The sequence below is a fragment of the Ranitomeya variabilis genome, chromosome 4, assembly GCF_051348905.1.
Source record: "Ranitomeya variabilis isolate aRanVar5 chromosome 4, aRanVar5.hap1, whole genome shotgun sequence".
NCBI classification, from domain to species: domain Eukaryota; kingdom Metazoa; phylum Chordata; class Amphibia; order Anura; family Dendrobatidae; genus Ranitomeya; species Ranitomeya variabilis.
The window spans coordinates 550,145,330-550,158,422 of record NC_135235.1 but is presented as its reverse complement, the minus strand read 5'-3'; the positions used below and the strand labels follow the sequence as shown (position 1 = coordinate 550,158,422).

At 44.7% G+C, this 13,093-nt stretch overlaps 1 protein-coding gene across 1 annotated transcript in view; it reads left to right on the top strand.

Moving 5' to 3' along the window:
• Positions 1 to 13,093, top strand: part of PLCD3 (phospholipase C delta 3) — a 92,196-nt gene that overhangs the window by 50,288 nt on the left and 28,815 nt on the right. Inside the window, exons 6-8 of the mRNA XM_077252639.1 lie at positions 2,218 to 2,419; positions 8,117 to 8,261; positions 11,147 to 11,299. Coding sequence (XP_077108754.1) covers positions 2,218 to 2,419; positions 8,117 to 8,261; positions 11,147 to 11,299 — 500 coding nt within the window. The remainder of the gene's footprint in view (positions 1 to 2,217; positions 2,420 to 8,116; positions 8,262 to 11,146; positions 11,300 to 13,093) is intronic.

The following is a 13,093-nucleotide window of genomic DNA, read 5'->3' as shown; positions in this document are numbered from 1 at the left end:
GAGCCACGCACAGCCGCCCGCACTCAGCAGAGCCACGCACAGCCGCCCGCACTCAGCAGAGCCACGCACAGCCGCCCGCACTCAGCAGAGCCACGCACAGCCGCCCGCACTCAGCAGAGCCACGCACAGCCGCCCGCACTCAGCAGAGCCACGCACAGCCGCCCGCACTCAGCAGAGCCACGCACAGCCGCCCGCACTCAGCAGAGCCACGCACAGCCGCCCGCACTCAGCAGAGCCACGCACAGCCGCCCGCACTCAGCAGAGCCACGCACAGCCGCCCGCACTCAGCAGAGCCACGCACAGCCGCCCGCACTCAGCAGAGCCACGCACAGCCGCCCGCACTCAGCAGAGGCACGCACAGCCGCCCGCACTCAGCAGAGGCACGCACAGCCGCCCGCACTCAGCAGAGGCACGCACAGCCGCCCGCACTCAGCAGAGCCACGCACAGCCGCCCGCAGTCAGCAGAGCCACGCACAGCCGCCCGCAGTCAGCAGAGCCACGCACAGCCGCCCGCACTCAGCAGAGCCACGCACAGCCGCCCGCAGTCAGCAGAGGCACGCACAGCCGCCCGCACTCAGCAGAGGCACGCACAGCCGCCCGCACTCAGCAGAGCCACGCACAGCCGCCCGCAGTCAGCAGAGCCACGCACAGCCGCCCGCAGTAAGCAGAGCCACGCACAGCCGCCCGCAGTCAGCAGAGCCACGCACAGCCGCCCGCAGTCAGCAGAGCCACGCACAGCCGCCCGCACTCAGCAGAGCCACGCACAGCCGCCCGCACTCAGCAGAGCCACGCACAGCCGCCCGCAGTCAGCAGAGCCACGCACAGCCGCCCGCACTCAGCAGAGCCACGCACAGCCGCCCGCACTCAGCACAGCCGCCCGCACTCAGCACAGCCGCACTCGGGCAGTAGAGCCGGAGAGAGAAAGATGGGAGCAACATATGGCAGAATGGAAACAGGAACAGGCAGAATGGGGGCGCGGGATGGGAGCAGCACATGACAGAATGATTGCGCACGATGGGAGCAGCACATGACAGGATGGGGGTGCAGGATGGGAGCACATGACAGGATGGGGCGCAGGATGGGAGCAGCACATGACAGGATGGGAGCAGCACATGACAGAATGGGGGCACACACATGACAGGATGGGGGTGTAGGATGGAGCAGCATATGACAGGATGGGGGCGCAGGATGGGAGCACATGACAGGATGGGGACGAAGGATTGAGCAGCACATGACAGGATGGGGGCGCAGGATGGAGGAGCACATGACAGGATGGGGGCGCAGGATGGAGCAGCACATGACAGGATGGGGCCGCAGGATGGAGGAGCACATGACAGGATGGGGACGCAGGATGGAGCAGCACATGACAGGATGGGGACGCAGGATGGAGCAGCACATGACAGGATGGTGACCATATACCAATATAAATGCTCGCCACCCGGGCGTAGAACGGGTTCAATAGCTAGTATATATATAAACATACAGGATGATGTGCTGCCAAAAACAATGATTTTGAAACAAGAGTCAAAATCATTACACCCAACGTTTTTCAAATTTGTCGAGCGTTCACCATTCTGTTTAGAAAAGCCAATAGTCAGGAACAAGTGAATGTTCATTCTTCATTTATCAGACTCCCGTCAGACAGATGTTGAGTTTTGGACACTGTTTTCTGTATTTGGGTTGAGATGGGGTCTTTTAAAGGCAACCTGTAATGTTGAAAATTAAATCTGATATGCAAGCAGTATGTTGTAGAGCAGGAGGAGTTGATCAAATTGATAGACATTTTTTGGAGAAAAGTTTCAGAAAACCTTACATTGTATTAAGTGAAATTCCTGATGTTTGTGTGCCTATGAGTCCTGTGGGTGGTCCTATCCAGTGATTGACTGTCCTCCCTGTAAGACCGCCTACTAGACTCAAGCATAGTAAGTTCAGGGATTTAATTGAATAAAATACAAGTTATACTGAATCTTTTCTACCACACGTAATAACATATTATTCTGCTCAGCTCTACCTTTTCTAGTCCACGCTGTCCAACTTTTCAGGTTCACATCTAGCCTTTTGACTGGTTTGAGTACTTGTTCTCCAGTCTTTGTGCACACAGTAAATGAACTAACTGAGTTGGGCTAAGGTATTAGGTGTTACTTCTCCTCGACCAAGTAAGTTCCAGTGTTTGGATACTTCATTCACTCTCTTCTTTTTGGACTTTTTCCCCTTTAGCCAAGCAACATGGCCTGATGATGCAAGATGGATTCATGATGTACCTACTTTCAGCTGAGGGAGACATCTACAACCAGAAACATAGGAAAGTGTATCAAGACATGAGCCAGCCACTGTGCCACTACTTCATCTCCTGCTCCCACAACACCTACCTGACCAACCATCAGCTTGTGGGGGCAAGTAGCACCGAGTCCTATATTAGGTGAGGCAAATCTTCATGGGGTTAGTGCAAGTAACAGAGCAATCAAACTGAATTCTATAGGGGGTATTGATATTGGTGCACAATGGAGGTACCAAGGACAACTTCTGTTTGCGTGGGTTTCCTCTGGGTTCTCTGGTTTCCTCCCAAACACATATTAATAGGGAATCTAGATTGTGAGCCCCAATGAGGACAACGATGATAATGTCTGTAGAGCGCTGTTGAATATGATAGTACTATATATGAAAAGCATTATAAATTACTATTATTATTTATTATTATAGCGCCATTTATTACATGGCACTTTACATGTGAGGAGGGGTATACATAATAAAAACAAGTACAGTACAATACAGGTCACAATGGTACAGGAGGAGAGAGGATCCTGCCCGTGAGGGCTCACAGTCTACAAGGGATGGGTGAGGATACAATAAGCGAGGGTAGAGCTGGTTGTGCAGTGGCTTGGTCGAGCGGTGGTTACTGCAGTTTGTAGGCTTTTCGGAAGAGGTGGGTCTTCAGGTACTTTTTGAAGGTTTCGATGGTAGGTGAGTCTAATATGTTGTGGTAGTGAGTTCCAGAGTAAGGGGGATGTGCGGGAGAAGTCTTGTATGCGATTGTGGGAAGAGGAGATAAGAGGGGAGTAGAGAAGGAGATCTTGTGAGGATCAGAGGTTGCGTGCAGGTAAGTACTGGGAAAGATGACGAGTTCTGTTTTATCCATATTAAGCTTTAGAAATCTAGCAGAGAAGAAGGATGAAATATCGGACAGACATTGTGGGATTCTGGTAGTAGGGTGGTGATATCTGGTCCAGAGATGTAGATCTGTGTGTCATCAGCATAGAGGTGATACTGAAAGCCGTGAGATTCTATGAGCTGTCCCAGGCCAAAGGTGTAGATGGAGAAGAGCAGGAGCCCTAGGACTGAACCTTGTGGGACTCTGACAGATAGGGGGCGAGGAGAGGAGTTGGTGTGCGAGTGGTAGACACTGAATGTCCGGTCTGTTAGGTATGACGCATTCCAAGATAGGGCCAAGTCTGTGATGCCAAGAGATGAGAGGGTCTGTAGTAATAGGGAATGGTCCACTGTGTCAAAGGCAGAGGACAGGTCCAGGAGGAGGACAGAATAGTGTCGCTTAGCCTTGGCGGTTAATAGGTCATTGGTGACCTTAGTTAGGGCAGTTTCAGTGGAGTGGTGTGGCCGTAAGCCAGATTGTAAGCGGTCGAAGAGGGAGCAAGAAGAGAGGTGGGCGGACAGTTCAGATGGATGTGTTGTTCCAGTACTTTTGAGGCATAGGGGAGAAGTGATTTGGGTGATAGCTAGATGAAGAGGATGGGTCAAGGGAGTGCTTTTTGAGGATAGGTGTGGTTGAGGCATGTTTAAAGCTTGAGGGAAAAACACCAGTTGTTAGTGATAGGTTGAAGAGATGAGTTAGGGTTGGGATGAAGACTGTGGTGAGGTTTGGGATGAAGTGCACAGGTGATGAGATGTGATCTTGAGAGTAGAGTGTTGATCTTCTGTAATGGTGGAGAAGTTGGTTTTGGAGGTGAAGGGCTGAGCAGTTAGGAGGAAGGGCTCTGGGGGTTGTCGACCAAAACTGTCTCTGATGTTATCAATCTTCTGCTTGAAAAATTAGGCAAATAATAATAATAATAATAATTTTTATTTATATAGCGCCAACATATTCCGCAGCACTTTACAATTAAGCGGGGACATGTACAGACAATAAATTCAGTACAAGTTAAGACAATTTAAACAGTGACATTAGGAGTGAGGTCCCTGCTCGCAAGCTTACAATCTACAAGGAAATGGAGGGACACAATAGTTGAAAAGTGCTTGTTATAGGCAAAGTCTTCAGCTGAGATAAGTGGGAAGGGATGAGGTGCTGGGGGATGGAGGAGAGAATTGAAAGTGTTGCATAACGGTTTAGGGTTGTGAGACAGGGAGGATATGAGAGATGAGAAGTAGGTTTGTTTAGCTGTGGTGAGTGTGGCCTTGAAAGTAGTAAGGGACTGTTTGAATGTGATGAAGTCCTTGTTGGAGTGTGATCTTTTTCATCTCTGCTCAGCAATCCTGGAAGCCCGTCTCAGTTCTTTGGTCAGGCTAGTGTGCCAGGGCTGTCTACTGATTTTGTGAGCTTTGGTATGTGTGAGAGGGGCAACGGATTCCAGAGCTGCAGCTATTGTGGTGTTATATAAAGCGGCAGCGGCATCCGCATTGTGTAAGGAACTTATGTCTGTAAGAGGGAGAAGGGATTCAGACAGTGAGTGTAGATCGAGGTTTTTAAGATTTCTGCGAGGGTGTGTGAGTTTGTGGAGTGGGGATTGTGGACCTGGAGAGGAGAGGGAAGAGAATGTAAGTAAGTTGGGGTAAAAAAGAGGAAGAGGTGAGTTAGAGAGGTTGGATAGGGAGCAGAGGCGGGTGAAGATGAGGTCCAGTGTGTGGCCATCTTTGTGAGTGACTGCACAAGACCATTGAGTGAGGCCGAAGGAGGAAGTGAGAGATAGAAGCCAAGTTGATAGTGAGGATGCCAGCGGAGAGGAAATGAAGTAGCTAGGTGGTGAAGTGGTCGAAAAAGGTGGTGGCTGGCCCTGGTGGGCGGTAAATGACAGCCAGTTGGAGGTTGGTGGGGGAGTAGATGCGCACAGAGTTCACCTCAAAGGAAGGGAGGGTAACAGAGGGTGGCAGTGGGATTGGGGTGAAGGAGCAGTTATCTGACAGGAGAAAATGAACTCCTCCACCATGCTTGATGCTGGGGCTGTGGGAAAATGGAATCCATCACACTAGAGTGTAGCAGGAAAGTCTGTGTCAGAGGGGGTGAACAAGGTTTCGGTGATGGCAAGGAAGGAAAGTTTGTGAGTAATGAAAAGATCATGGATGTAGGAAAGTTTGTTGCAGACAGAGCGAGCGTTCCATAGAGTTCCTGCTAGTGGGACTGGGGAAGCAGGGGCTACAGAGGGGCTAGAGAGGTTACAGAAAGTTGTGCATGGGAGGTAGAAATGACTGTGGGAATGTGGTGAGGAGGCTCAGGATTTGGAGCAATATCACCGGCAGTGAGGAGGAGCAGAGAAAGTGTTAGCAGGTGGGAGCAGGAGAGGGCATGAGGGGGCTGTCTGCGTTTGGAGACAGAGAATTGTATGTTGATGAACAGTTCTGAGGAGGAGGTGAGATGGATGGGGAGAATTGAAGAAGAGATGAACAGTTCCTTACTTGGTGTAGGGATTAGGGGGGTTAATAGAAAGTGGAAGATTATAGGAGTGAGAGTGAAAACAAACAGAAACAATAGTAATAGTAATTAGGAACCTAATAAATTGACAACATGTTGTAACCCTTCCACGTCAATAGAGAATGTCACTACAGTATAAAAATATAATTGGAGATGTCAATTTAGTCATACATTTCTAGGGGAAATAACAGGGGAACTGATCATTGCTGAGTTTTAAGGAAACATGGCTGCGCAGTAGGGAATTAAATTATTAGACAACAACTCCTTGATATTTGCATCAACATAGCTCGAAATGTCATAATCTATATAATACACTACTAGTTAATCAGGTTATAAATTTTATTGAAGTTCCTTTATTGATCTAGTGCCTTACTATGAGACTTTTAAGATCATTTCCTTTCTTAAAGATGTTTCCTTGTTACATTAACCTGACCTAAATCTGAAACAGCTGGATACTGTATATTGTTAAGTCTCCGGGGGAGCAGTCTATCTCTGATGTCTAACTATTAGCAGGCATGTTACAAAATGCAGAAAATTGCCTTGGCAGCTCCTCCAATCTCCACCCTATTATGGGCAGTTTGTGGTCCCTGTGGTGGCATTCCCAGAGGACATCTCCACCATTGCTTCAGTCTATAAAATGTACATTATAACTACACAGAATATAATCACAATGTTGGATAAATTAAGAGGCTTCCAGACAGCTGACAAGGGCAAAGGAAAAGTTTTCAGAATGTGATTTTCTCCACAAAAATTTTACCAAATTTAGGTCCAATGATTACCCATGTGCTGATTTATATAAACTACTATGAGCCCTGAACAGAGGAGACTCATGGTAGTTTATAGGCTAGCATTGGTTTTAATCAAACCTAATATTTATTGTCCATTTTCACTGCACGATAATCTTGCAGTCCAAACAGGCTGCTGATCACCCGTTCAAAATGCTCCTTCTTTGGGTGAAATGGTCTTTAGTATTGCACAAAAGGTGATTGTTCACACCATCCTGTGTAAACAGGGTTCATGCTACCAAGAACAATGGCAGCCTAGGCGCACTATTGCCTGTGTAATCAGGCAATTAAATGATCGCCAATCAACAAACAAGTTACTGGTCGGCGGTTATTTAGTCCCCATGGTCATTAGGTTTAAACCAAGCTTAAGATAATTGTCCATGTCCTCCTATAGAAACATCTGGCCAAGGTGAGACACTAAATAGAAAATAGCCACAAAGGTTGTCACTAAATTTTCTCAATATCCTAAACTCCAAATCTACCTTCCTGTGCAAAGATAAATCCACTTTTTACTAATTTGCTGCATTACTAGACAGATCTATTAATTGTCTGGGACAGAATTATTTTATCAGCAATCAAGTGATGACGATTACAAGAGGGACTAAAAAAAGCCTGTAAATAAATGGTTTAACATTTTATTAAATGTATTAAAAAACTATAAAAGTTTACACAACACGAGGTCCATAAAATTAAACCCTCAAGCAGCAACACTGATGTAATCATTTATAAAATTAATTAATTAAAACGTAGACTTGTAAGAGTAATGTTGATTCATGATTCAAAAACGTACATGTCCCCGTAATTTTTGATGACCACTCAGTCCACACAAAAACACAGCCCCATAGACTATTGTATAATGCTTACTTGTTTTATCCGTGAAGAACACAGGTTGAACACATACATGACACACGGATGTCTGAATAAGGTCTAAGTTATAGAACTGGGGACGCAAAACAATGAAAGTTATGGCTTTTGGAAGGAGGCAATGAAAAACAAAATTGTAAAAGTGAACACTGGCTACATCTCAAAGGGGTTAAGATTAAAGGGATTCTTTCAGTAGAAAATTACAGTTCAAACCAAGCACAGTCACTTGGTGAATACTAGGCGTGGCGGAGTAGTTCAGTGCACCTTTCCCCTACTTGTTTTCTATGGCTGCCCCCCCACACACCTTCCCTGATTGATGGAAAACAAGTAGGTGGGAAGGTGCACTGAACTGTTTGCCAGGCTACAGGTGACCTGAGCGCCGTTCTTGGTTTGAACAGTCATTTTGTACTGACAAACTTCCTTTAAACACCTAAAATCAGCAATTTTCCACCCTCATTCTGTATTTAAGTACTCTAAAGAAAGAACATAGTTTCCAAAATCAGTGCTAATTGCATGTGCCGGCAGCAGGTATGATATGGATACCATAGGTCAAAAGTGATGTTATGGACCATTGAGTGAACTGAGTCACCAGACTTTTTTTGATAAATCTGGATTGCTCTTCTGCACGTCCCTCATAACAGAGATCTGCTTTATCATTAATGAAGGTGGTCAGTAAATGTCATGAATTAGCAATGTAATATTTGGTTCTCTTTTGATAATCTAGTATTTTTAGTTCTAATTATACCACCAGGCTGACGGTGGATTTGAATGCATGTGTCATTGGGCTTGCCGTTTGGGTATTCAGGTGTATTACCTCTTACATCTGTAGGGCATTCACGGAGGGCTGTCGTTGTGTGGAGCTGGACTGCTGGGAAGGAGCAGATGGAGAACCTGTGATTTACCATGGCCACACGCTCACCTCCAAGATACTGTTTAAAGATGTCATTTCCACCATCAAGCACTTTGCATTCAAAGTAAGTTATTGGACAGTTTTCTGCATAAAGTGTGAACTGCTGCGGGAGAGAGCTTATGGTTTAAAGCCAGAAACTCATCTACAGGCAGCCTGTTTTGGGGTGTTTGCCCCTCATCAGTGTGGAGGTGAGTAATCTGCTCTCATGAGAGGTAAACACTCCAAAACAGGCTGCCAGAAGATGAGTTTCTGGCTTGGTATTTATCCCGGGCCATATTGAAAAGCTCCTTAAAGGGTCAGTCGTAGAAAAGAGTCATATAGCCTTATAACTCAGACTGGCCATCGGCTCTCCCGACCCGAGCATGACAGCTGCATAGAAATACATGCTGTCGCGCTTGGGTCAGAAGAGCCGACGGCCAGTCCAAGCATTGCGTTGTGATCCTCATGCGACTTATACGGCCGTCTGACTCTTCCCTTATAGGGTAACCGCTCCTTACAGGAGCTAGATTGTGAGATAGTATGTTATTGTTCTGCAAGAAAGCTAATTTGCACATTTTCCTCTGAAGGAGCTTTGCCTGTAAAGATGTTTAGGGACAAAATGGGATTCAGACATATGCACAGGCAGAGTGAATGCGAGTTCTGAAATGCACCATTTTTGGGAGTGTACGCCTGCTGGAAGCGGACACACAAACGCAGTCTACTACATCTGAGTGTCTGCCTCCAGTAGGCGTACACTGCTAAAATTGAGGAACGTCAGAGTGCAAGTTCACTCTGCCGGCACCATTACAGTCTATGGCCCCTTTGACACTTAGGTCTGAATTCCATTTTGCGGGGGGGTTCTGACGTATGCCCCAACAGGGCCACCGAGCCCTAAACACAATGTGAAAGCACCCTAAGGGCTATCAGTGTTTGCAGCTTATTTCACTTGAATGGTTATGAGGTGCTATAACAGACACAGTACATGTGAATAAACATGTCCCAATTTTTTGCACTTTGGGCTAAAAATGGCAATCATCATGGGCAACAGGGTAAAGCAAGCAAGGAGGCAGCTGAAGGACAATGACTGTCCTATCGCTGAATTTTCAGACTACTTTATACCACCTGCCATGATTGGCCAGAAGCTTATGCTTTTTTTTCTCTGATGTGCAATATTGCTGGCTGATCCCCAGGAATTTGGAAGCGGGAATCTGATGTCATGTACTTTGTAACGGAATGATATGCTGTGTACACGGCTTTGTGTAATATTGCAGTTATGCTTCCTAGCCACAATAGAATATCATTACAAATACTTCTTCTTCTGTTATACCAATTTGTTGTTCTGTCCTCTCCAGCTGCACACATGTACATGTCAGATAAAACTGCAGAGAAGACAGAGGTAGTCAATAAAGTGTTTGTGGCGTCTCTATTTTTATTGCAGGTCCAATTTTTTTTAGCCTATTTAGGTCAAAAGGTGTTGTCTGTTTTAAAATTGTATTTTTCCATCAGACCTACAAAATAACAGAAGGAGCTACTGCTCACCCTCCCCAGGTCCAGTGTCACCTTTTGGTCTTTGCTCCAGTCTCTGTTGACAGGTTGCGTATCTACATCGGAATCCTTGTTGAGCCCAGTGATTGGCTGCAGCAGTCAATTGCTCTGTAGATGTGATATCATCCTTGCAACATATCAAACTAGAGTGGAGCAGGGGCGCAGAGTAAGGTGAGAGTGAGCAATAGCTCAGTTTGGTATTTGATAAGGTCTGCAACCCTAGGAAAAAATAACATTTTGAAATAGACATTCCCTTTAGGCAGAAAAAAACTTTGAAAAAAAAAAACATCATACCCCTGACATTACACAGTTTTTACATATAATATTCAGATCAAACCTATGCAACACATTCTGACATATTCATCAAACTTAGCACTAGACAGTCTTAAAATGAATCAGATTTAACAGAGTGATTCATGCTGTTTGATAAATTTTAAAATTGTCTAGTCTAACTCTACACCACCTATACAAAAGCAAATAGTAGTCCAGTGTTATTCCTTGTAATATATTCACATCTTCATAAAAAAAAATGGGCAAAGAAAAATGGCAGCCAACGCATTTTGGGCTTAAAGTAGCCCTTGTTCACAGCAAATGTGCAGATCAATCAGACAAGGCATTTAGAAGCAACGAGAGCCAATCAGATTCAAGACTGCAAACCTGACACATATGATATGGACCCAAAGGATTGGAGTATGGCAAATATATACAACGGGAAAACCAAGGAGTATTCTATAATGGAATTGAGCATATTTTTCTGATAAGCCACACTCCTATTAATTGGACAAGTCATAAAAAGTGTGTAAAACACATCATAAATATGGTGCAAGTCATGGAAGAAAAACTTCCAGAATCCTGACGCATCTAGCTGTACAAGTACGCCCCATTGTTACATATCCCCTAGAGCCAGATAAAGTAAAGTAAAAATTAAAAATACATATTTATTTGATCAATGAAATTTAAAAGAAACGCTTGGCCTTAACATTTCAAGCCCATGCTGGGCTATGAGTAAAGGTGCTGCATGGGCTTGAAACGTGTAAGAAAAGTGTTTCTTAAATTTTTTTTTTAGTGTGATCAAATAAAATCGTATTTTTAATTTCTTCATTTGCGATTGCTGGAATCATCCACTTTACCTTACTCATGTCCTGGGAACCAGCCCACACCCTTGCCCATGCACCGCATCTAACAAGCTGCTATTGTTACCATGAAGTTTTGAGCTGAATAATTTTTCTATGTCGCCTAAGGCCTGCCTTACACAGACGTGTAATGTGACCACATTGTAGGGTCCGTATCGGCAGGGATCAAGATAGTGCAGACAGACAGTGCAATGAGACCTTATTAACTGCAAAAGAATCCTTGTGCTATGGAGAATAATACTGCTAGTGTGTATTTTATTGTATGTATTTGTATTTTTGCTAAATATGACAGTATTCACCGTATCCGGTCATCTTATCCATTGAGAATCACTGTGGGTTGAAACAGCAAGAGACAATGGCTCATCACCTCCGGACCATCCTCGGAGATGTGTTACTGACAGCTCCAATAAGGAATGCCGATCCATCTAAACTTCCATCCCCTGAGGTGAGATAACACACGCATCACATTACTAGTCAGCCATATCTATCTAAAGGGTTTTCCACTATTGGACATTCTCAGCTTAATCATTTCAGGTCCCTAACGAAAATAAAAACAATTTAACCTACAACTGAGCACCTAGGGAGCTCACGAGCAAACCTACAAATAGATTAAAATCAATAATTGTTTTATCAGACAAATTTCAACAAGGCATAAATATTAAAATAAATGAATGAGGGCTTCAAAGAGGAATACCGTAAGTAAAATGAACTAGCTACTTGTAATAAATCAGGTGCCAATATATTTTAAAAATGAAGTGCAAGTGCAACCAAAAAGATAGGCAATTATAAAGCAATCATTGATAATACTCTTGATGATATAGTTCACTAGACCTATATATGTCACAGTACATTATGTAACTCCCTTACACTAAAGCCAAATGACAGTGTATATAGTAATTGATAATAATCTTAGAACATATCCCCTTGAAAAAGCAGTAATAGCAAAACACATGTCAGGGCCCCATCGAGTGGATCCCACATTATACACAACATGACATGATTGAGCAACAACTAGATCTTTGACAGATTTCTTGTTACAATCATCTACCTCCTTAGTTGCACTAGAACTTTATTATTCTCTATATATACTGGTATTTTGTTTCTAAATGTATTGACATTTGACCTCATTCATTTATTTTAATATTTATGTCCTTTAAATTTGTCAAATAAAACAATTATTGATTTAATATACAGTATGTGTAGGTGGTTTATGAGCTCCCTAGGCGCTCATTTGTAGGTTGAATTATTAAGTAAATCCACTAGACAAAATTAAAAAAATAAATAAAAACCTTTATGTCCGCAGTTCAAAGATATACAGTTGAGTGAAAAAGTGTTTGCCCCCTTCCTGATTTCCTATTCTTTTGCAGGTTTGTCACACTTAAATGTTTCAGATCACCAAACAAATTTAAATATTAGGCCGAGATCACCCATGCGAGAAACACGGCCGAGTCTCACATGTTAATACCCGACACTGCCGCCTACACTCCGGAGCGGAGCGTGTGGCTCCATGTATCGCTATGCGGCCGCACGCTCCGGAGTGCAGGCGGCAGTGCCAGGTATTAACATGCGAGACTCGGCCGTGTTTCTCGCATGTGTGATCCCGGCCTTAGACTGCGCAGTCTCTCTCTTATGGTGGAGTAATGAACCCAGATGTTTTTGTGGGTCTTTTGTGACCTCTTGAATAAATCATCGCTGTGCTCTTGGGGTAATTTGGTTCAGCCTGTCACTCCTGGGAAGGTTCACCACTGTTCCATGTTTCCGCCATTTGTGGATAATGGCTCTCACTGTGGTTCGCTGGAGCACCAATGCTTTAAAAATGGCTTTATAACCTTTTCCAGACTAATAGATCTCAATTACTTTGTTTCTCATTTGTTCCAGAATTTCTTTGGATCGCAACATGAGGTCTAGCTTTTGAGGATCTTTTAGTCGACTTCCTAATTTCTCTTTCAAACCCCAATACACATGAACGTTCATTTCAGCCAAGTGTTCATGTATTTCAGTGGGGGGCAGTGGAATAAGCTGCTGCCAGATACCTCTACTAACCCAGAGACCTTCCCCCCCCCGCCCCCCGACACCTCTGTTCCAACCAGACAACTCTATTCCCCTCAGAGACCTCTGTCCTCCCAAGAGACCTCTGTTCCCCCTAGACACCTCTATTCCAACCACACTTCTTTCACCCTAAACACCTCTATTGCCCCTAAAGACCTCAGTTCCCCTTGACACCTCTGTTCCAACCAGA